Source organism: Ursus americanus, chromosome 2 (assembly GCF_024610735.1).
Source record: "Ursus americanus isolate L20-20 chromosome 2, mUrsAme1.1.p, whole genome shotgun sequence".
Classification (NCBI taxonomy): domain Eukaryota; kingdom Metazoa; phylum Chordata; class Mammalia; order Carnivora; family Ursidae; genus Ursus; species Ursus americanus.
The window spans coordinates 31773045-31798016 of record NC_142128.1 but is presented as its reverse complement, the minus strand read 5'-3'; the positions used below and the strand labels follow the sequence as shown (position 1 = coordinate 31798016).

The window sequence follows — 24972 nt, the reverse complement described above, 5'->3', positions numbered from 1 at the left end:
GGCTGGTCAGTGTGGTCTATATTCTTTAGATTTTTTTGTCTTATTATTAGTTTTTGTATTTCTGGAAATATCTCCCATTTGTTGCTTCCAGAGCAAAAGCAGATGTTTACCAAAATGGTCTATACTAGGAGCCAGATTCCGAAGTCCTTTTCTATTGGAAGGTTTCTGGTTCTCAGAGTGATGGTCTGTAGAAAGCCACACGTGTTTCTCTTTTCTCGCCCCCCAGCGAGGGTCCCGCTTGATTTCTTTGCCTTCAGAACCTTTGAGAGGAATGGATTTTTGACACAGAAATGAAGTATTCACTCAGCTTAGACCTGACCGATGGGCCTTTGTCCTCGCATCCAAGGCCATGACTCCTTACTTGAGAGCTCAGATGGCCATGGAGTTCAAGGAGCCACCCACATCTCGGGCTTTCTGCACTCGGGGTGGTGCAGGCGTGTGAATGTCCTCATGTGCTTGGTTAAGTGACACAAGCATCAGACATTGCTGTGTCCAGGGCGGCTCAGGCATCACCAGCTGCATGAGCTGAGATTGCTCTGCCCTTCCAGCTCCGTTTCCTCCTGTGTAATAGCTCTGCGTTGCAGTAAGGTGCTCACAGTGCCTGGTGCATGGGAGGTACTTAGTAAATAGAAGCTGTTTTGATTTTTAACAAATGAAACGGCTCTTCCTTTTCTTCTGATTGTTGCAGATGTCTTAGGAAGGCTGTACTTTTTTTTTTTTTAAGATTTTATTTATTTATTTGACAGAGATAGAGACAGCCAGTGAGAGAGGGAACACAAGCAGGGGGAGAGGGAGAGGAAGAAGCAGGCTCATAGCGGAGGAGCCTGATGTGGGGCTCGATCCCAGAACGCTGGGATCACGCCCTGAGCCGAAGGCAGACGTTTAACCGCTGTGCCACCCAGGTGCCCCAGGAAGGCTGTACTTTAAAAAACTGATAAGGACAGTCAGATCAGTACTAATGCTGCCACCCCACCCCATCGTCATAATATAAAGGCTTATCCTCCTGTAGCGCTTATGGTGGACAAAGGGGAGTACATGACCTCAGAATACATCCAGGAGGTAGGGTTGTTCTTCCAGTTTTCTGCGTTAGGCAATAGAGACAGTGGCTCAGGTCTCCTGCCATTTCCAGGCCAAGGCCGGACTCGGGCTTAAATGTGCCAGGGGGCATCCTTGGTGCCTGGGTCAGTGGGAGCCCGCACAAGCCCAGCTCTTTACAGGCAGGAATTTGCCCCCCACTTTGTTTTGGAAAGCACCTTGTCATAGGAAGGGCAGCCTCCTCTCTCAGTGGGCCAGGCCTGTAGTCTCAGAACTGTAAACAAGAAGACTGAAAGTGGGCTGGAATTCATCGTTGTGTGGCTCACCAGTGGCGACAGTGGTTTGTCCCCATGCCCTCCCCCGTGCCCAGCTATCGAGTGGCTGGAGGAAAGGATGGCTGCCCCTTTACGGAACACATGCTGGCTGCTTCCCCCTTCCACCCCAGCATTATCTCAGAGCCTCCTAGCAGGCCTGCGAGGCAGGGACTACCGCTCGCATTTCACAGATGTGGAAATTGAAGCTCATGGAGGTCAGGGGCCTTGCCCGGTGAGTCCAACACAGACCTCACATGTCTGACTCCAGAGCTGCTTTCCTCAGGCATGTACCTCAAGTAGACCCATCAGCTGTGCGTCAGGGAAACTGGCACGGAGGTGGCCTCTCCCATGGGCTGCACCTCCACTTCCTGGCCTCTCATCGGTGGGCAACTCAACCCCAGTCTGGGACCCAGGGGTGGAGTGCTATCAGGGCAGGCTGGGTCCGGGGAGAAGCTGCTTTCTGCATAAACTTCTCTGGGTCCGGGTCTGGGAATTCTACTCTTTTCCTATTCTCTGGAAATGTCTGATGGCCATCCTGGATTCCACCCAGACACCTCTCCCGGGCCAGGAATCCCTGTGCTGAACAGAGCTGCCTCTGCCCCCAGAAAGCTAGCCGGGTCAGTCTGAGGGGCACTTGAGGCACTGATGTCACGGCACACTGGCCAGGTGCCAGGGCTGTTGTCCCATCCACAGCATACCCCCTGTGGTAAGGCCCAGGGGCTGAGACTCTGCTGTGAACGGGCTCACCCAGGGAGGGGCAGGGGCAGGATTTTAATGGAGTCTGGCTGGCTCTGAATCCTACAAGCATCTTACCCTCTTCTGCCTTCTCAGCCCCCATGTTCACTAGGCAGGATGTTAGAACACTATTACTTGTGATTTGGATTTCCAAATTCTGTGCTGGTTTAGTTGGAAGAGGCCTGGTTCTAGCCCTCCCTAGACGTGTGGCCTGGGGCGGTTTACTTTGCCTCCTTGGGTCCCAGTGCCTTGTCTGCAAAATGGGGCAGCCTGCTAAGCAGGGGTGTCGTGAAGGTTACATGGCGCTAGGGGAGAGCTCCTGGCAAATGACAGGTGCTCAGTTGAGGTAAAGTAGCCTAAAGCTATGGAGAACTAAAAGCAGGCTGTACCCTTTGATTTTTCTTTCTTTTTTTTTTTTTTTTTTTTGCCTTGTTCTGAAAACACCAGAGCCATGATACTGCGACAAGTGGACTTTGTTTTGTTTTGTTTGTTCAAATCAATAGTCAATGTGTGTTTTCTCCGTATGGCCCTTAAATAACTACAGTCTCATTCTCCTCTGCTCCTGGTCTGTCCAGGCCATCCGGGTGTTCTTCATGCTCCGTTCCCTGTCGCTGCAGCTGCGAGGGGAGCCCGAGACCCAGCTTCCCCTGACGCGGGAGGAGGACCTGATCAAAACGGATGACGTGCTGGATCTGAGTAAGTCCTGGGAGGGGCGGAGGGGCGGGGGCGGGGAGGGGTGCACATGCCGTCACGCCAGCTCCGGTGTCACTGGGAGGGTCGGTGTGCGACCCGAGTTGCTACCGCGGTTGATCTGTCACCAAAAGCTGACAGTGTGTGCACATCGTGCCAAATTCAAAGAAGGGGCCCTGGATGCTGGGTGCCTGGCAGTGTGTCTGCGGGCTCTGCTTTCTGGAGCCCAGGTGGAGCTGTGCAGGGTGATTGGGGTCTCCAGCTCCCCTGCCCTCCACATAACCGTAGCATGATTGGTTTTGTGTATTAAGGGGTTTCTGTAGGGGGCACCTGGGTGGTGCAGTCGTTAAGTGTCTGCCTTTGGCTCAGGGCGTGACCCGGTGTTCTGGGATCGAGCCCCACATCAGGCTCCTCCGCTGGGAGCCTGCCTTCTTCCTCTCCCACTCCCCCTGCTTGTGTTCCCTCTCTGGCTGGCTGTCTCTCTGTCAAATAAATAAATAAAATCTTTAAAAAAAAAAAAGATTTCTGTAGGATTCCAATGATTAAAGGCCTCTGCTGCAAAAAAGGGGAAAACTTTCAAAAATGCAAATCACCAGCCTGTAGGTGAGGCGGAGGCGGGGAGGCTGGAGAGCCATGTGCTCAACCTGCAGCCTTGGGCTCCCTCCCTAACCGTGGGCAGTGCCTCTTGGTCTCCTCGGCAGCATGAGCACGAGGCTGTGATTAAAAGCGACAGTGGGTATAAAGCCTGATCGAGCTCCTGTAATCCTCCTCATACACATATAGTTCTCTCTTTCCTCCATTTGCTGTAGGGCACGTGCACACGGATGGGCAGGGTGGTTTCTGTTTCTTAAAGGCATTGTGATATGGTAGGATTCTTTGGTTATAAGAGACAGAAAACCCAACTTAGATTGGCTAAGGAAAAAGATAGGGGGATTGGCTGGTGTCACTGGAAAGTCCAGGAGTACGTCTGCCTTCAGGCATAGCTGGATCTAGGTACTCAAGCAGCGTCATCAAGAAGCTGCTGCCCTGTCTCAGCTCGGCTTCCCTTGGTTCTGGCGTCATCCTCAGGAGGACTCTCACTAGGTAGCAACAAGGTGGCCATCTGCAGCTCCAAAATCTGCTGAACCAGCCTAGCACACCTGACAGAAACAGGGCTTCCTTTTCCTGTGACTTCTGTGGAAGTCCACAGCAGGGCTCACTGGCCTGGCTTGGGTCGGTGGACCATCCCTGAACCAGTCGTTGTCAGAGGAACGTGATTCATTACTGGGCGAGGCCGGAGTCATGTGGTGAACCCTAAGCTGGGAAGTGGGGCCCATTTCTTTTCAACTCCATCACTTGAGAGGGAAGAGGGAGGTTGCCCTCAAAGGAAACTCACAAAGAGATGGAAGCTAAGCAGGCAGGAGCGGCAGATGGCCACTCTTCGTGGTGTGTAGTCAGGACAAGGTCCCCGCTGTTTTAACTCAGCTTTATTGAAATACAGTTTACATCCGATAAAATTCACCAAGTTTTAGTGTACGGTTCGAGGAGTTTTGACAAAAGTGCTCAGTTGTGTGGCCAGTGATCATGACCTAGACCATGGCGGGTTGGTATTTGATCCACATTCCCTGTCCTGCTGTGTATTCCCTGGAGCAAATGATTGAAACCCCTACAACTTCCATTTCCTCACCGGGAAAATGGGGATGTACTTCCTGATATGATGGGCTTGTTTTGAGATGCGAGCGAAATAGAATATGAAATATAACATGACAGAGCGTAGTGTCTGGCCTCTAACTGTGCTCAGGGAACTGTAGTCCATGTTACCTGCTAATGAAACGAGGTGATGCATATAAAGAGCAGAGCACTCTGCCTGAACAAAAGATTTTCCGTGATTATTACGGGTTTTACCCGCTTGTCTAACTTTTTTTTTTTTTAAGATTTATTTATTTATTTATTTGAGAGAGGGGGGCAGAAGGAGAGAAAGAAAATCTCGAGCAGATTCCCTGTTGAGTGCAGAGCCTGACTTGGGGCTCGATCTCATGACCCTGAGATCATGACCTGAGCCAAAACCAAGAGTTGGACACTTAACTGACTGAGCCACACAGGTGCCCCTAACTTCTTCTTGCCCTCTTCTTACTCTTTTTTTCTTCTCTCTCTTGGAAGAACAAGGAAGCTAAGTCCCCTTTGAGCTGCTCTGTGCTCGTCTCCTTTGGTCCTTTTCTCCTTGAGAAATTGCTGTAGGGATTTCTCTAAGGGTTTAAATGGATTGAGTTGGCTGCAGAGAACCATAAACCAGTCTTTCTCTGATTGGATTCAAGGGAAGAGGGAAACGGCTTGCTTTCAAGGGGACCACTCCATCAGGGCAGCAAGAATGTTTGCATCCATGAAATGGAATTAAATTTTATGCTGGGAATTCACATTCCTTCCTGCCCCCTCCCCTACCCCAGCTAGGAATGGCCTGCTGAAATAAAGGTTAAAAGTATTTCACTTATCAATTTTAATTGATTAGATGGCTAGTTGAGATCACTTAACTGAACCTTTTTGGGTAGTTGGCCATTAAGAAAGTAATGGCTGTCTGTCTTTACCCAGCCCGGTCACAAATTATTCTTTGCTAAAGAGAGTGCCATCCAGAAAATACTAGGAATTATGGATTTTATGAGCGCATGGTACTAGAAGAAGATAGCATGTGTTGTTGTTGGACTTTGTGTTCTTTTTTCTTTGTATTTTTCCTGGTGATTGTTCTTAAATGCCGTAGTGTCTGACCTTCCAGTGGGGAAAAGTCAGTATGCTTCGCATGTCACAAAATGCCTTCTATGTATATAAAATGTCAGCAACATCATAATGTAGGCAAAGGCATTCATATTTGCCGAATGATTGGAAGCTGGGCATGCTTCTTGTGAGCGCCGTGATTTGAAGAAAGCTGACTCAGGGAGAAATGCTGGGGGCTGGTCCACTTTCATGGAAGGTGACATAATCTGGGCGGACAGGCTCAAAGGCATGTCGGCTGTGCACCCCAGAAAGAGGTGACTTAAAGTGTGTTTACTGACCTTGTCTCACTCTGATAAGAAACCACGGCGGCGTACGAGTACACAGAAGCCATGTCACGTGTCTGCTGACCAGCGTCAGGCCTCTGGCAGGTGTGCCTGGTGAGCTCTGGCATGGTGGCTCCGGACAAGGAGCATGGCGGAGGCCATCGCCCACCCCCATCACCTGCCCCCTCCCCGGAAAGGGGCAGAGCTGACTGTGCTCCTGACTGTTTTGTTTTCGCTGGAGAGGAGAGTGGCTTGGGGCCCAGGTCAGGGACTGGCAGCCGTGAGGGAAGGGGGATGGGAAGGGAAGGCTAGCTTGACTAGATAAAATAGATGAGACTTTTAGAGAGAATGGCACCATGAATCTCCACATCCCGCGCCTTCGGCTTCAAGGGTTATTACTCTTTCCCTACGTCTCATTCCATCTGCTCCACCATTTCTCTTTCCAAAATACCTCCCTCCCCGCCACTCCCGCTGAGTGTAGTAAAGCCAGTGGAAGACCTCATATCGTTGCATCTATAAATACTTCTCTCTAACAGAGAAGGACTTGGGGCTGCTCTTTGTCATTGAATTGGTCACTACCGTTCCAGATCGTGAGCTTCCCCGGCCCAGCTGGGGCTCTGGGTGGAGCCGGGCAGGAGGGAGGCGTGGCCGGCTGCACTGACATCCGCCTTGGCTGCCCCTGGTGTAGTTGGAGGTCATCGGCCTTGTGACCTTGCTTGGGGCCTTCATGTTCATGAGACTCAGGGGCCTGGCTTTTAAAATGGTTCTAAAAGACGTGCAGGGAGAGCCATTGAACATCAAATGCGATCACGTTGGTGAAGCACACGGCACTGTGCTTGGCGTGTAGCAGGTGCTCGGGGCTGAGAGGAGCTCTTGCCCCTGGTGCGGCTGCTGGATCAGTGATGTAGAACTCATAGTGCAGGACTCCAAGGGGCGGGCATTTTCTGCTCTAACAATGTTTGGAAGAGCGTATCCTGACGTATTGAAACCAGTTCATCACTTGTAGGATGGCACTGTTTGGAGGGGTAAGAAGACCGCGGGGCTGCTTGGGCCCAGACGATGGGAGGTGCACCCCACCCAGGCAGCGTGCTCCCTTGCGTTCCCTCTTGGGCCTACTGACCGACAGTCCCCGGGAGTGCCCTGAGGACAAGCAGGCTGTGAGGAGCAGCCAAGTTCCTGCCAGGATTGGAATCAGAGCCTTCTGAAAGGAGTCTTGCTTATTTCTAGAAAATATGGCCAATCACAGTTGGGAGAAATTCGCCCATTGTCTAAATATGCTAAGTAGATACCAGGCATCCCCAGGAAACTTCTGGATTCCTTCCCAGCCTTTTCCATGTGGGCACTCGACATGTGCATGTTGTACCCATCCTGTGTGCTTCCCATACCTCATCTTGTATTCGGATTTTCTAAATCCATTCGTGAGAACCATTCAGCAAAATCCATCTACTCATTCAGCTCCGTGTTGAGCACCTGCTGTATGACAGGCACAGTGCTGGCAGCTGGAATGTGATAGGGAACTGAAGGCTGACTTGGTCTCAGCTCCATGGTGCTTCTGCTTTGGGGTAGGGGTGGGGAGGATGGGAGGACCACCAACAGGTAATCACAGGTTTTTGAGATGGTCCGTGGAGGTGACGAACAGGGTCTGTGCTCGAGAATAACTGGGAGAAAAGACCTCCTACGCTGTTTAGAGAAGGCTTCTCTGGTCAGGTGCCGTTCAGGGAGGGACCAGAAGATTCTGAGAAAATGCAAAACTGAGGTCCGCCAGTTAGAGGGGATGGTAGAGGTGAGGCTGGAAGGTGGGAGGGAGCACGGCCTGTCCGAGAGCTGGTGCAGCCAGCAGGTGAGGAGTCGGGGGAAGAAGGGCTGAGATGAACCAGATCTCCGGTCCAGGGCAGTGGGAAGCCATCTGAGGGTTCCTACAGGGACATGGGTCCTGAGAGTGCACTGGAACAGCCAAGTCCCACAGTCCCAGCAGAGGCCCGTGAGCCATGTCAGAGGGCTGGGGAGGCCACCTAGGAGGTGGTTATGAACATGGGCTTGGGAGACTGTGCCTGGTGTGAAATCCAAGCTTTGCCCTTGTAACTTGCCATTGTATGGCCTTCGACAAGTACCTAAATGTGTTGGTGCCTCAGTTTTCTCATCTGTATAATGAGAGTAAATGAGTTAATATATGGGGAGTGCCTGTAACAGTGCCTGGTGTAGTCGCTGGGAGGCCGTTAGGAGGCCCAGCGGGGTTCCGGCGGCCGACAAGAGTGGGGAAGAGGGATGGGGGCACAGTCTGGGAATAGTGTTTGGTGGCGATGCTTGAGAGTCAGCTGGCTTCTTGGTTCTGAGCTTGGGGAGAGTGCGGGCAGCAAGGGGTTAGGGGACAGTGATTCTGTAAGCCAGGGGCCAGCCCTGGAGGAGAGGCTGGGTCCAAACAGACGATGAAGGTTGTTGGGTGGGCGGAGAAGAGGTGCTGGGAAGCATCCCAGCCGGGATGTCTGGGGAGAGGCTCGGAAACCTCTCCACACTCTCCTTGGAAGTGGTTTTCCACGTACTTTCATGAATGTCAGAGTTACCATGTTTGGTGACCTTCCATTGGCTGAGCCGTCTCCTGTGACCATTGCACAGCTCTTGGCATTTCCACTTGTGCTGTGTTACAACAGAGACGGCAGTTCCTCAAAAGAGCCCACGGTCTGTGAGGGGGGGCTCCCAAGCCTCCACATAAGCAGATCTCTGCACTCCAGGTCTGCTTCCTCCCCCAGGCGTGGGCACCCTTGTTCGGGGGCCTGGAAAATGTCCATGTAGGATAGAGCAGGGCTTCCCTGTGGTTCCCAGACCTTGGGACTGCACAGCCCAGTGAAATGCCAAAACAAAAATAAAACCCCACAAAACCTCTGGGGATAGGATTGCCAACTTTTTATGTTACCAAGTCTTTTTTTTTTTTTTTTAAAGCATTTACAAACTCATTTCTTAAAAGAAAGGGCGTTGTTAATGCCAGATAAGCAGGAAGGGCATCACTTCACAGCAAGGTACAGACATTCCAAGAAATAAGCCTACGTCCTCGGCCTTAATGGGGTCTGTTCCTTAAATAATTCAAGTGCAGACCAATCACAAGAGCAGAAGCGTCTCTGTCTTTTTTGAGCTCAGTCTTGTGGGGGAGGTGAACACTGATCACATCGTCACACAGAGCAAAGGCAGATGGCCACTATGCTAAGGAGCTCAAGTAGCAGGGGTTGACCTGCTTGGAGGTCAGGGAGGCTTTTGAGGGAGCGACCACCCATCTGAGGGCTGGATGTTAGGGCAGGTGCCAGCGGCCTGGGGCATGGCAGGAGGGAAGGCCCTGGGGTTGATGAGGAGTTGAGGAAGATGAGAAGCAGCAGTGTGGCCAGGCAGGGCAAGGTGGTGAGGTGATGTCGAGATTGCCTGGGGCCCAGCATGTGGTCCTCGTAGATGGATCAGGGATCCAGGGCTTTCTTCTAAGAACAGCAAGGAGTGTTTTTACCCGGTGAGATGACCTACATGTGTCTCAGAAGGGGCCTCCCTGGCCTCAGTGTGAAGGTAGATTTATGGAGTCAGGGGCAACATTCCAGCAGGGAGCCCCGTCGGGAGGCCAGGCCTGTGAGACCGATCCTGCTGAAATGTTATCCAAAAGGTGGTGCCCATGGACTTCTTACACACCCTGGTTTGCCCCAGCGAATGGGTCTGGAGCCTGCTTGTGTTCTGCTTTGTGGCCCAGGCACGTGGACAGTTTATTGCTTGGAGACCCATCCTGTTTGATCCTGCTTGTTCTCTGGAAAACGACCCATCGAGCCTTTGAAGCTAATTATTAACAGCAGTAATGCTATTTCAGTGGTTCTCGTCTCCTGGCAAGGCAAGCTGCCATGGACCTTCCCTCAGCTCTCCCTGCTGCTTCTAGCCCAGGGCCTGCCTGTTTAACAAGGTAGCTGAGGGTAGGGAGGAAGCCACGGGTCCCAGAAAAATAGACTCAGGAGAGGACAGATCTGGTCTCTGGATCCCAGCTCTGCCTCTTCCTCGCCGCGTGACCTGAGACAAATCGATCTACGTCTGGAGCCTCAGTTCCCTCATTGATAAAATGAGAGTAGCAGTGCCTATCTTTGCAGGATTATTGTAAGGCAGGGAGATAGCGGCGTGGAGAAGTTGCAAACTGCTGGCCCTCGGTTAGATAGGCCCACAGATGTCCTTTGGTGTCTGGCAGAATATTTGCAATTTTACGTGAGTTGCCAGCATTTTAAAATCAAGACATCTTTTCATACAAACCCAGATATTTCTCACTTTGAATCTGAAATGGTCTGGTCCCAAGGGGCCTACATCCACACAAGCAGCAGTGGGCCGTGTCTTTCCAGGGGTAGGCGCACTTCACACCGGCTCTCTCTGTCTCCAGCCGTGGGCACCCACTTAACTCCGGCTGCCTGCTCAGCCCCTCTCACTTAGCACCAGCACAGTGGAACTGGAGCTCCCTCACAGACCACCCCCTGCAGCCTGCCCATCTCCCGGCCAGTGGCAGCTCCATCCTGACTCCCGTCTTTCTCTCCAGCTTGCCTCCCAGCCAGTCAGCACACCTCTTCAGCCCCTCTCTCCAGCCGTATCCAGATCTGACCACCTCTCTCAGCTCCAGCCCTGGCCCTTGGTTTGCCCGGCTATCTTCTGTCACCTGCATTGTTGTAGTAACCAGCCTCATAAGCTAGTCACTTGCTTCTGCCTTGTCCCCTGCAGCTTATTCTCAACACAGCGCCCAGTGTCGTCTTCTTAAAACATAAGTCAGATCCTGTCCTCCCTTTGCTCACAGTGGCCTCCTTCCCACTCTGACTTTACAGCGACTGAGAAGCTGAGGATTATTTAGCACCACCTGGCTCTCTCTGCTTTCTTGCTTTTCTGTCAGACACACCAGGCACATTCCCACCCCAGGGCCTTTGCTCTGGCTGTGCCCCCCTCCCCTGCAAACCACTCATTTCCCTCAGAAGAAAGTATACCTGTGGACACTTACATGTGTGACAGCCATACTCCACCAAGATTGCATCCATGTTTGAATTTGGGCCACATCTCTCCTCTTGATTATCCTTTTGTTTGTCGATGGATATGAATGTGAATGTTGTGAGTGACCTAGCAGGGTTCCCCGTTTCCCCAGTTCCTAGCACTCTGCGTGCTTCATCCCGATGCCCTGACAGGCGGCCACGTGGAAGATCCTGGCTAATTCATCGGACGGCTGAGATATTCTTTGCCAGAAAGAGTATTCTGAAGCTCCCCAAGCACGTTATGTGGCCTGATTGTAAGCCCATGAAAATGTGAGCTCATTGATTTGCTTCTCTCGCAAGGTCAATGATAGTTTTGTGGTCTCCTCTGTCAGTTCTGGAAAATTCTCTAGGTTGCCTTATTTTGTTCATGACCTGGTCATTGTCATATGCCTCATCCTGGCAAAAATGAGAAAATAGCATAAATAATAAAGCCTGTGAAAGACAGATCCGGAATGTGGGACACTCTAAAAGACGACTGACTTGAGCTTTTCAAAAATGTGAATGTCATGGAAGACCAAAAAAACATGGGGGGAGAGGGCCAGTTCTAGATTACGTTCTAGATGATCAGACCGAGGAGGCACGACAACTGTCCACTTGGATTGGAGCTTGGATGGAGAGGAACAAGTAGCTTTAAAGGACTTTTTTTTTTTTTTTAAACTGAGAAAATTTGCATGTAGATTGTGATTGGATCATGTAGTTTGAGGTCATTATTACATTTCTTAGATGTGATAATGGCACTGTGATTCTGTGGGAGAATGTTTTTGTTTTTAGGAAGGATAGACGGCAGTGTTGAGGGGTAAACTGTCATGCTGCTTGCAGCTCCAGGATGATTCACAAAATAAAAATTTGAGTGTGGCTATAGTGAGAAAGGAAGCAAATGCAATTAAGTAATAACAGTTGGTGAATCTAGGTGGAGGCCATATGTATGTTTATTTGTGCTCTTCTTTAAACCTTTCTGGAAGTTTGAAATTTTTCAAAATAAAAGCTTAAGGAAGTGGCAAGAGAGAAATCGAGTCCTTGAAAATCCAGCGTGTAATTCAAGGAGTTAATGCTTAGGGACCGGGCCTTGGATTCGGGGAAAAAAACCCGAGTTTGAATCCCAGCTGTGTGACCTTGGGCAACCAGTTAACCTCTCTGAGCCATTCTTCCTCTTAGTAAAGTGGGGCTGATAGTGTGTGCTCAGGACAGCTCTGCAGATAGAAGAGAGAATTCCCTCAGAAATGCTCGGGATCACCTCGGCGTGTGCAGGCTTTCCTCACAAAAGCAGTCATTAGCATTCATCACTGGGACTACACACTGGGCGGGGAACGACTTGTCCTATTAGAAGGTTTTCTAGGGGAGTTCTGACAAACCAAAGCCTCATGATCGTTTCTGTCCGTGGGGTACACTGAGGAGTGGAAGTGGTCACGCAGGCATGTTAGTTAGACAAGTTTCATGGAAAGATGACTTTTAGGAAAGTGGGTGCTGGCTGCTTGGCAAAGAACTGAAACCTGCAGGGGAAGCTTGATTCAGACTCAGATGGCTCCTTGGGGGCAAGTTAGTTCAAGCACTCAGGCCTGGAGCCCCAGAGAACGGGGTTCTGCAGTACTGACGTCACCCCCCCAGGGGCCACTGTGGTTTGTGACTCTTCAGCCTGCATCCCCCAGGGTTCTTTGTCCCTAAAAGGGGTACAGTACACGTGGGGTCTCTGCCTGTGGACGTCCCCACCTGTGCGTCACCTGACCTACAGCTCGGGGACTGCCCCTGACCCCGTTCCAGCCCCACGGTCGGGGGTCACCAGCCATCTCGCCTGTGCGCTGACCGCTGTTTTTCCATCCCTAGTGCCTGGCACGGGGTCTGGCACACAGTAGGCGCTCGAAGAAAGCTCGTTGGATTGAACCGATTAGAGTTTTAGCAGCCACCTTAATTATTCATAAACACTTAAGGCACTTTCATTAACATGCAAGTGGCATTTCTAAATGCTGTCTTGAGTAATTTGAGGCCATTGGATTGTGAGTTAAGAACCATGCTTGTTCATCACTACCAGACATTTGAATAGTCAGGCTCCCAGTGCAGACACCCCCCCCCCCCCGCCCCACCAAAGAAATATACCAAGAGTCTTAAACTGACCTGGGTGCTTTCTAAACATATAGATTGTCTTCGTTTCAACAGTCAACCTACCCTAAATCATTTTACCTGAGAACTAAAATGCTGTGCTTCTCCCCCCCCAACGCCCCTCTTTGCAACCAGGACCCTGAACTAGACTGATCAGAAAAAACCATGTTTGAACTAAACCACCAATTCTCTAAGGGGACAGAAAACATGGGATTAACAGCATTTCCCCCCCCCCCCCGCTATGAATTAGGCGGCTCCTCCGTGTGCTTGATGAATAATGTTGCTGGCCCCTTTTCAGAAATGAAGTAGAAATATGGAGAAATGAAATTTGTATCTTATAAAGTGACTGGAAATGTGATTATAATACAGCTGTCAGTTTTGTTCAAGTGGAAAATTTTAAAGTAAATCCAATTGCAGCATTATTTGGTTCTCTTAAAGCAGGGTGATGTAGCTGTTTCCTGCGTATTGATTATTTGATTGGTACCTGTCTGCTGGACTAATTTTTTTTTTCTCAGTAGCGCTCATTGATGTGGTTTAATGTATATTCCTGTAATCTTTCCCTGTTTTATAAACTTACAATCGTAATTGAACTACATTAGAGAGACACGTTTTGCTGAAATCACAAGGTCACCTAATGGCTGTGCCCTCTGTTGTCAGTTATGTATTCAAGTAGTCCTAGGACACGTTTTTCTGGAAAAGACAGAAGTTGGGATTTTTTTTTTCCTCTACGAAGCAGAATTTCTAAATTCCACTCTATGAACTGGGGAGATGAGATGTTTGAGTGGAAGAGACTGGTTTTGAGCTTTTTCCTTCCTTGTCTATAAAAATGGTCATTTTTGTTGAAGGTACTTTACAATGTAAGTGAAATGTTTTTCCCAAATCCCAGTCCTTCGCATGTGTTTGAAAATGGGGGCACAGTTTTGTTTCCTCTGATCAGAGGGGGCCACGTGGCTTAGATTTGCGCAAGGAGTGGTATCTTCTGAGGCATGGCATGGCCATTGGGAAGCGGATTGATTGTGGATATGGCTGTGTTCCAGGGCGGTCAGGAGAGCCAACGGGGCCCCAGCACTCTCAGGCTCTGTGACCTTGGCGTGTCCCCCTAACCTTGGATCTCTCTGCCTGTACCTCACAGGGCTTGTCAGGAGGGAGGGACGCTGCCTGCCGAGCAAGGGCCTGGCGTGACTTCATAGGGCCTGGCCAGTGAAGGCCAACAGAGGAACTACTCAAACGTGACCGTCTTCCCCAGTCAATAAATGGAAAGTCCATCTGTGTAGTCACTCAGGCTAAAAGCCGTAGAGTATCCTGTCTTCTCTCTTTCTCTCACCCCTACAACCATGCTCTCTGCAAATTCTCCCAGTTTGGGCATTAGGTAGATTCAGAATCTGGCCCCCGCTCACCCCCTTTCCATGCCTCCACCCTGGTGCAGACTCCAGAAACTGTCCTCTTTCTGGTTTGCCAGCCTCCTACACTGCCTTTCTCCCCCAACAAGAGCCCGGGGCATCCTTTCAAAGTGGCCATCAGAACCCTCCAGAGACCCCTCCAGAGTCCTGCCTGTGACCTGCAGGGTGTACCCCCACCCTGTGCCCCCATCTCTCCTGCCTGCGCTTCTCCAGTCATGGGAACACAGGAGAGTCTCCCCCTGGACCACTGGCTTCAGTGCGGCTCCTGAGTCCCCACTCTGCCTCATGGTGCTGCTGAAGCCAGCCTCCTTGACCACATCTAGCTGACAGGCGGGGGCAGTGAGCTGCCACGGGAAACAGGAATTCATGGAGGGCGTGGAGTTGAGGGTTAACGTTGAGTTTCAAGACCTCCCTCGCTCCAGCCCACTCACTGAGACTGTCTGGGGCTCTGCCTACACAGGGCTCCTCACCCCGAAGCTGCTGGTTTCCCCGCCCACCACACGTCCCCTTCCACCGCCCCATCCGGCCACCAGGGACAACACAGGGCTGCTCAAGCCTCAGGAGGGGAGGACTGGCTTCTGGCCCTGATACCTGATCAACCACAGAACACCCAAAACAAATCTCTGGGGAGACTGAAGCAGTGACATACAGAGTGACCTTTATCGAAAGGCCACCAGCCTTGTACTTGTCCTCTCCCCTAGGCCAGGATGCTGGTGCCACTTGCCCCAGCACCGGTCCTGCTACCAAGCCCACTCTGCTTTCATCAGCCCTTACCCTCCAACTCGCCCTCGTCCCCGCTGGGGAGTGCAGGAAGCAGGTAAAGAGGACCAGCACCTTCTTTTGGCTCCCTCTCATGGGGGAGATGTGTTCCATTCAGATTATTGTTATCACCTAAATTCCTAAGTAGAGGTCAAGTCAAGGCCTGGAATGACCACTGGATCTCTGATTTAAGCAGATGTCAGGACGTTAAGGTTTGACGACAGTGGTGACGAGGATTGCCCTGTTTCCTGGTGACCAGAAGGTTGTGGGACACAGTAGATGGTCTGGACTGATTTTTTTTTCAAATGAATGTCAAATGGTGTTTGCTCTGCTAAACTATTAGTAAGTGTAGAATACAGATCTTGGGACATTCAAAAGTTAAATTGTCATTTCACTTTGACCTGCCTGAAAATAGAAGTGAAAATTGGTTTGCTGTGCCTGCGGCCTAGCATCAGAGGAACTGCTTCTGGGCATCTAACTTGCCCCTAACCCCCTAGACCAGGGCAGAGCCATAGCCCTGGGCAGGTGGTGGGAGGGCTGGTGGCTTCTGGCCTGGGGCTCCCTCTGTTGGAAGAGGGTGACCGTGGAGATCCTCAGCCCGAGTTGTGCCTTAAAATGATTTGAGAAACTTCAAACCCTGTCCCTGCCCAGGCCCCACTCCAGAAAGTTCTGATTCACTTGTTCCAGGGATGGGGCCCTGGCATCTCTATTTTTAAGTGCTCCCTCGAGGATTCCATTGTGCAACCACTATTGAGAACCACTGGATTAGACCGAGGAATGTTCTGGAGGTGAACACTTAGTCTCTACTTTGCTGCTCCCCATGAACTCCAGTTCCCTCTTGGAGCTCTCCTTGCCCACCTCCTGATCAACCAGATGTTGCTAGGGAGGCTGGCTTTGGGGGTGTGATGCAGCGGCCACATCTCTCTGGGTTCTGAAGTCTGCTTCTGAGGTGGAAACCTTGTCCCATTGAAGTCAACCTTACAAACCGCTTGGGAAGGTGGCCTGTGGGAGTGTGACGGCTCTCAATGAGTCTGACACAGTCCCTGTCCTTGAGCACCAGAGGAAGAGGGAGTTAGTTGTGCTATACGAGAGTGGGGGTCTCTGGGAGAATTCTGCTGGGCACTGTAAGGGGTCCTCTGGGGAGAGGCGGGAGGAGCCGGGCCCATGAGGGAGGCAGAGTGCCATCTGTCCCTCGGGCTCCACTGAGGGCATGTGCTTCTTCAGTGGGAGCAGCCTGTAGTATTTAAGCCATGACATTTCTCTGTCCCTTCCCTTCCTGAGTGCATACAGTTGGGTTTGTGTCAGTTAACTGTGCATGCAGATTCCAACCTGCAGAGAGCAGGGACGGGGGTGCCAGGCTTTGCCTCCTGGAGCACCCCTGGGGCCCAGCCCTGCAGCCCCCAGCTACACGTAAGCTCAGGCAGCCACCGAGCCAGAGCTGTGCTTGGCCTTCTTTATGACGGACGTCGGCTGCACGAGAGCGGACAGTCTCTGCATCACGGCAGCCCCAGCCCAGCCCTGACTCTCCGCTTGCCCTGAACCAGCGCCAAGCGTAGAAATGGCCTGCTCCATTTCAGGCAGAGTTGTAAAAATGTCTCGGGAGCAGACAGTCAGACCAGAAGGCTTAGAAGTCAGTGGAGCTGAGCCTGCCTTTCCCAGGTCTCCTGAGTGTTTGCAAGTCATTTGCTTATAATGACGAGCTAAAAGTTTTCATCCTGTCTTCCCTTCCTTCCTCCCTTGGTCTGCTTGGGGCCACCCTTTTTTATACCAGGTTCAAGGTGAGATTTCCTCTCAATGCCAAATCATAGTGCCAAAAAGCCCCGTGCAGCTTCTGGGTTTTCAGTTCGGTGTGTCCACATTATCTTGTGCCTTCACTGTTTTCATCACCCGTACCCAGGCCTTCAAGTTTGATAATATGCTTTGCGTTTTTCTAAGTGCACTTGGGGTTTTCCAGAGCCCTATAAAGCCAGGAAATATTTATGTCATTTAAATGACTCCAGTTAACCTTTACCCTTTAACTGGTCGTTCACAAAACTGGCCTCTCTGCAGTGGTAGGTTGCACCCTCCAGAGCAGCAGAACTGATGAAGATCTAGAGCTTTCTCTGTTCCCTGCTGTGCCCCCTTCCCTCTGCTGCCTCCACTCCAATGAGCCCCAGGACCAGACTGGGACAGGAAGCTGGAGGTAGAAACAGGAGTCCCAGGCAGTGTCTAGGGAAGGATCGAGGCTTGATTTGTGCAGCCTTGTCAACGCTCCCAGAGGTCTCCCTCAGCCCCTGGCCCCAGCTCCTTCCCTTCCTGTCCCAGCACCCTCTGCTGGATCACAGAGCACTGATGACAGCTACGGGTCATCGGTCCATTTCTTCACTCCTGTGAGCATTTTGCGTGGGTTAGCGCATTTAACCCTCACAACCTGGCCAAGTAGTTCCTGTTATCCCCACTTCCAGACAAGGAGGTGGAAGCACAGAGAGGTAGAGCAAGCCGCTACCCAAGGACGCACCGCCAGGCAGCGGGGGAACCAGGACACACACGCAAGATTCAGCCAGCAGAAGCTGGGCTCTACCGCCCGCTCACTCACCGACTCACTCGTCCATCCCCCATTTACTGAGCGGGCCCTGTGCTAGGTGGTAGAAGGACAGAGAAGAATCAAACACAGCCCTCCCTTCAGGCAGCTGCTGGTATCCCAGCAGGAGTTACATCAACAGGCGGATGCGAGTGCTTTGGAGGAATCTTCAAGGTGCAGCAGGGAGAACCGGCAGGGGTCAGTGGGAACAGGGATTGCCTGTGGGAGCCCCAGGTTTTGAGCCGGCTATTGTTCAAGCTCGGCAAGGATGTCCCAGGCAGGGGGTATTGTAAGTGAAGACACGACAGTGCTAATGGTGACCCTGGTCGGTAACCCATGTCTAGAACATCAACACCCCATGTCTGGAACATGGTGTGTTCGTTTGCTGTCGTGGTGTAACATGTTTCCACAAACTTAGTGACTTCAGACAGCCCACATTTATTATCTTGCACTTCTATAGGCCCGAAGGCTGACACGGGTCTCACTGGGCTGAAATCAAGATGTTGGTAGACCTGCTTTCCTTTCTGGAAGCTCAGGGAAGAACTCATTCATTTCCTTGCCTTTTCCAGCTGCTAGAGGCTGCCTGCAATTTTTGGCTCATGGCCCTCTCCCATCTTCCAAGCCAACAATGGTGGGTTGAAGCATTCTTACATGACTCTGACCTCTTCTACCTCCCTCTTCCAGTCTTAAGGACCCCTCCTGATTAGATGGGACCCACCCAGATAATCCAGGATAATCTCCCCATCTCAAGGTCGGTAATTTCATCATATCTGGAAGAATCTTATTGTAAGGTAGCCATTCACTGGTTCCTGGAATTAGAGCATGGCATCTCTGGGGCCCTTGTTCTACCTGCCAGGTGGGAAGTGGAAATTGGCAGCACATGAGGATAGAGAGGTGGGTGGGAGCTCTGCTTGACACCCCGCAGTTGAGGAGTTCCCAAGAACCTACAGCAGATGCCTGGGCTAAGAACATTTACCCCTTGGTTGTTCTTGGGTTGAATGGCTGGGCCCTGTCCCCCTGCCACATCCTTGGCAGATCCACCTGACCTTCTAGCCCCATGGAGCGCTGAGGCATGCCCAGGAAGGCCCTACTTTGGTGGTACAGGTTAAGACTCTCCTCTGTCTGCCTCGCTGCTTCCTGCCACTGTCCCCAGGATGTCCGTGCTCTTTGCCTGCTGACATTCCCCAAGTTGCCTTCTCCAGTTCCGGGCCCCAGCCACTTTCTGCCTCTTCTGCCAGTCTTCTCTGTCCTTCCCCTGGGTTCCTGCTGCTGGGGCTCTTCCTATGGTTGGTACTTTCCCAGACAGCCCAAGCTCATTTTCCCCCCGAAATCTCTTTTTGCCCTGAAAAGCTCAAACCTCCAACCTCCACCCCCGCACACAAACACACACACAAGGCACCGCTCCCTTGGGTCCGCAGGCCACCGGGGCCCTGACTGTTTCTTCTCAGACACTGGTAGTCCAGGACAGCAACACTGAGAGTGGGGGTTCTGTCTAGCCAGCTTTGGCCAGAAGGAATTTTAATCAAAAGTCCCAGTTTGGTTTTTGAGAGGGCCCTTTCTCCAGGAAAGGATTAGATAGTTCCAGTCATTAAATGGTCTGTTGCAGAATGTTAGTTTTTGACTAAAGTGGTTGGATTTAAAAATGAAATAAAATAAATGTGTTTTGTTTTGTTTCAAGAAATGAGAACATTGTTGACCATGATGGAAAAACATTCTGGTTCAGGCCTTAAGTATATGTATGGAGACCGAGGTTCGGCAAATTATGCAGATGCCTCCCTTGATTTTGATGGCTCTTGCCCAAACCCACAGTAACCGTGGAGACCATGTGTGTGTGCAAACGCGCGCGTGTGTGTGTGCACGCGCGTGTGCACATGTAATGGGAAAGCATGGTAACTTGCTCTGTGGAAATCCAGACCCGCTCGTGTACAGTCACTCACCCCTTCGGGGCAGGACCATCGGCTCATGGGTGGCACCACTTCCCCATCCAGGCCACCCTTCCCCAAGACCCAGGTCCAGGCTTTCACTTCTCTTCCTGTTGTGAAGAAAGTGTTTTTCTCGAAAATACATGACAGCTCCCATCCCCACCCCCTAAGGGATCAACTGGGTGACACCAATGATGGGAACTCATTTGATGAAACCTTGGGGTTGACAGCGAGACTTGGCAAGGCTTAACTTGATGGGTTTGCTGGAGAGTTGGGAATGAGTCTGCATGTGACCAGCAGCTGTTTTTGCTAAAGCCCTACTGTGTGCCTGGCTGGGCCCTGGGCGTAGAGATGAGGGGCCCTGCCGCTTCAGCTGTCGTGCCTCTTCACGTGAAAACAAAGGGACATGCCCCTCCTACGGCCACATTCACTCACAGCTGGCTCCAGGGTAGCAGGTCCCTCCCACCATGGACATAAAGATTTAAAACTTCCATATTTGGCAAATCTATATCCTGGTTTTGCTGTTGGGTTGTGTGTGGGTGTGAGATTGTGTTTAGCTTTGGAAATTGTGGGAAGTGGATAGTCAGCTGCACATTAAGGGCTTCTTTGCCCAATTAGGGAGAAAATGGGAGCTCCCCATCAGTTGCAGCACCTCTTCTTGCAAGTCTTTGAGTTTTCCTTGTGGTCCCAGCCCACTGCAATAGCAGTGACCCCCTGGAAAGCCCAGTCAAAGGCTCTTGAGAAGTCCTGCAGACTCAAAGCGGCCTGGTGGGTGGGGGTGGCAGGAGCTACCCCTCCTCGGCAGCTCACCATATGTCAAGTGCTGCCTGAGGATTTATGTTTAGAGGTCCCTTGGCCAGGAGGGGTCCCGCCAAGCTCCAGCACCCAGGCTCTCACCTAGCAAGCCCTCAGACCTCCGACCCATCCTGATATCGCCCAGCTGCTCTCCACCTGAAGCCTCGTCCTTCTGCAGCACATGTAATAACATCTCCAGTTTCCCCAACACTGGTTTTGGTTGAAGGTGGTGCTAAGAGCCCAGAATAAACACGGCGCCATAGCTCTGAGTCCCAACCGTCTGTCCTGCCTAGGGAGCTCCTTCATTAGCCAGGAGGGCCAGGCTGGCCGTCTGAGGGGAACCTGTCATGGGGTCTGCCATAGGGAGGAGAGAAGGGATGGCTCTAATCTGCTTGTGTGTGCATTTACTCTGCCAGGGATGGAAACGGGCAGTGGGCTTTTTCACCGGTCAAGGAGGCATGCACACGTGGCCTCTAGCAGCAGCCATATCCAATCTCCTCCCCTTCCCCGCCCCCCGCCTTGCTGATTTCTCTGTGTACCAGCAAGGTCAAGGCCCAAGACCCACAGGGCCCCAGGGGCTGTGCAGTCTGATTCTCAGCTGTTCTCCAGCCACACTGCCGTGACTGTCCCCTCTGCTTCTGACCCTCACCTGGGCCAGCCCGCCTGTCTGGGATGATCTCTTCAGCCACCATGGTCCCTTTGCTTGGCTAACTCCCTGACATCCTCCAGACCTCTGCAGATAGCTCCCTTCCCAGAAAAACCTTTCTGACCAGCAAATCTTGCTTTATTCCATGGCATTGGCCACCACATGTGATTTTCTGTTCTTGAGTGGTTATTTGATGGATGTGGGCACCAAGCTGCTTGCGGGGGTGAGGAAACCTTGACTGTTCCTGGTTGAACCGTGGGGCTGACAGCGCAGTAGATATTCGGTGAAGATTTGCTGGATATGAATGAATGGAAATGAGAAAGTGGCTTAGGAACAGTGCCCAGAAATTAGGACATTGGCCTTGTTTTCAGAACTACACCATGATCCCAGGGCCCAAGGGCATCCTTGCGAACTTGCCGTCTGACCACATCTGACAGTCTTCTTCAGTTGGTCTCTTTTCTCACTGGGGAGCTGGAATTGAGGTCAAGACTGGATCCGAGGGCCCAGCATGAGTCTCCAGAAATTGCCTGACTACGTGAGTCATCGCCATTGTGCACAGAGGCGATCTGAAACTCTAAAGGTCAATCAGTATGTCAAAAACCGTAGTAAATCTCACTGCCTTCTACCTGGTGCTCCTTCCCGTCCCTCAAAACGCCTGCCCTTGTGCAGCTCCCCTGGAAGATGCTGCTTATTAGGAAGAAGCGGCGCAGGCGCAGCTGGTGATTACCTCGAGGAAAATTAATACCATGCCATCAGTTCTGAAGGCAGAAAGGGCCCGCGGCCAGATGGCTGTGCGTCTGCTGGAATAACTCACGACCGTGTGGGCCCTGGTTTGGGAGGCCTCTCCTGGCCCTGCGTATAAATCAGTTCTTCTGCAGAGAGCGCGCGTGAGCAGGTGCCTTTGTCAGGGGTGGGGGAAGGGAGCCAGCCCCAGAACCCCTCTTCCCAGGGTCTGTCGTTGTCTGAGGGCTTGAAACGCACCCCTCCGACACCCGTTCTCTGCCGGCCGGAGTGCTGGACTCTCCCGGGCAGGGCTTTGAGGCCTTCCCGTAGGACCGCAGACAGGGGCTTTTGTCCTGGCTGTCAGAATGTAACATGACAGACCCGTTTTCACAGCTCAAACCTTAATTGGTTGGTCAGAGGGCACATCTGTGGCTTATAAAAAAACCAATGGTGTGACACTCCCAGCAAAGGAGAGAAAACTTGCCTTAGATGGAGTCCCAGGGGAGAAAGGTGGCTGGGCGGCAGCAGGCTGGTGACCACAGACGGACTTGGGCCACATCCCAGCTTTGTCACTCCCCACAAGGCCTCACCTGACCCCTTCAACTTCATAAGTCTCCGCTTCTCCGTCGGTAAAATGAGGGTACTGAGGCCCAACAACGTAGCATAGAGCTGTCCAGAGGAAATGGTGAGAAAGTGCATTTAGAACTGCTCAGCACAGTGTGTGTTACAAGCGCGGGGCTCTCGCCGTGCGGGTGCCAGACCCCAGAACGACTTCACGGTTTTATCTCAAGTGGCTTCATCTCACTGTGTTTAGGACCCCAGTGCCCAGCGTCATGGGCTCTACGCCACAGGTCAGGCCAAGCTGGCTTCACGCAACACTGATTTCTTTCTTGCTCACTCTTGCTCCCCATGCCACTCAGGGACCAGGCTGGTGGAGGCTCCATCAGTGAGAAGGGCACTCACCTCAGCGTGAAGGGCAGAGGAGAGTGAAAGAGCTGAGGCCCGGGCCCTGACTCTCACACTCACACCTCATGGGGACGCGTGTTTGTCTCGCCACCCTACAGCCTCCCTGGCTCTCGGCTAGGGAAGAGGGTGGTGGGGGGCCATGGCTGCTTGGCGCCCGGTGAATGTCTCGGCCAAACTCAGAAGTGCACATCCTCTGCCTGTCCCTGGGAGCCTCTGGAGGTCAGCGCCTGGCATTTGGGTGTTTGCAGATCAGGGGCACCCAGGCCCACCGCCTGCTAGGCCAGGAAGAAAGCTGAGGAGCTAACAGTGAAGGAAGAGCAAAGACAGACTGAAAGAGAAAGGGAAGACCTGGGTGAATTAGGGCCTCGACCCATTTCAGAACATTAGGCGAATTTTGGGCTGGATTGAGCTGGACCAGGCCCATGGAGGCGGGGGATGATGACAATTTGCCAGTGGTCATGTTCCTGAACCATCCCTGCTGCTGGCTGACCGACAGGCAGCAGAGGAAGCTCCAGAACTGACAGGGGTTACCCCAGCACCCCAGCACCGCTGCCGGAAAAGAGGGAAGCTGGGAGAGCGCAAGCACAGTTGGGGTCCCCTCGGATAGCTGAGCACCCTGTGGGCGCTCCGAACTGGCCGAGACTGAGGGAGCTAATAGCACGGGCAGCAGGGCTGAAGCCCTGTGGTGGGGGAGGCTGGAGAGAGAAGTGGGTGTGAGTGGGAGCTTTGGGGGTGGCCTGGCCTGGGTCCTATTTCAGCCTCTGCCACTTGGTGGCTGTGTGCATGGGAAATGGCCTCACCTCTCAGGTCCTGTGCAGTAGGGGGGATAATAAATATTATTTATTTATTTAATATAAATAATATTATTTATTATTACCATCTTATTGATATATTAATATATTATCAATTGTTAATATTTTTATAATATTATTTAATATAAATAAATATTATTTCTATATAGGGACTCAACAGAATGTCCCGAGGCTAAAATAAGACCATGTGTGTAAAGCACAGGGCACTCTTTGTTGGAAGCGCACTCTTTCCTCGCCATTATGGTTGTACTTGGGTTCTCTGAAGATTTGGTCCGGGCAGCTTTGGCTTCTCTGACTTCTGGGCTGTGCACAAAAGCACCAAAGCCAAGGACAAGGCGCAAGCGCGGTCACCAGGCTCACGGCCTGGCCTGACAGATGTGGGCCATAGGTGTCACGGTTCGGAGCACGGGCCCCGCCAGCCCCACCCGGCTCACTTCCTATCTCTGTGCCCGCAGCAGGTTACTTTACCTCACTCGTACCACGGGCATAGTAACCGTTTCCCCCTTTCGAGGTGTCGTTATGAGCATTCAGCGAGAGACTCCATGCTGTCTTCACAGCGCTTTGCCGTGGTAAGTCCTGGATGGTGACTCCTGGGTAACTACCTCCCTGTTAAGGACGTAGCCAAGACGTGCGGAGGTCTGATGGTGGTGGCCGCCGGGTCCCTTTGTACCGCTGCCTGAGAGAGCCGGGTGTGACCGCCTGAGTGCCCACACAGCCCCTGTTCTTGCCTTTCCAGAGCCTGGTGTCCTCTTCTAAATCAGTGCTACCTTACCCCTTCCATTCAATCCGTGTGCACCTCTGCTTGGCAGAGACATTTCTGTGATCAGGTACCAGGACTCCCTGTGTGGGAGGCATTCGGGTACCACGCCTTGGTCAAAGAACCAACTGTACTATCGTTTATTTAATATTTTTCTTTGAATGTCTTCACAGTTTCTCCCTCTTGGGGCCAGATGGGGGTAGGCTAAGCCAATCCTAACCTATACCCATGAAATCTTGGGATCCATAAGCTAAGTGTGTATTTTTCTCACTACACGTGAAAGTAAATATAGAATGACTAAAATGAAAATAACCATGCACACGTGTGCCTTCTAAAACCATCTCATGTCCCCACGGTCTGCACACATTGCCTGCCTGTAGAGCCCCCCACTGGACCCCGGGGTGTCTGGGAAAAAGCCTTGTCCTCCCCAGGAGGCGGGCTGTGATTTTCATCCTAGGGCAGTGGAACAGCAAGGCAGTTTGTAAAACCACATTTAGTGTTCAGTACTGTCATTTTTAATTTACCAAAGGAATCTAAATTACTTGTATTTTTTTAACATCTACCTGTAGGTATTCAATGTGGACAGATTCTGCTTGCTTGAGCATCAGTTTAGAGGGCTGGGTTTGAGTAATATTAAGATTCAACCCCAGATTCCTTTGGCCCCGGGGAAGAAAGTTCTCCTCCTGCTTCATCAACCGTTCTTCCAGAGGCAGGGAGTATACACAGGTTATCCCAGTC

At 51.8% G+C, this 24972-nt stretch overlaps 1 protein-coding gene across 8 annotated transcripts in view; it reads left to right on the top strand.

Annotated features, from left to right (window-relative positions):
• Positions 1 to 24972, top strand: part of CLEC16A (C-type lectin domain containing 16A) — a 201455-nt gene that overhangs the window by 96386 nt on the left and 80097 nt on the right. For all 8 annotated transcript variants that reach the window (XR_006777240.2, XR_006777241.2, XM_045784362.2 and 5 more), the window contains exon 18: positions 2660 to 2780. Coding sequence is in view for 6 of the 8 variants with exons in the window: in XM_045784362.2 (XP_045640318.2) it covers positions 2660 to 2780 (121 nt within the window). In the remaining 2 variants the exon portion in view is untranslated. The remainder of the gene's footprint in view (positions 1 to 2659; positions 2781 to 24972) is intronic.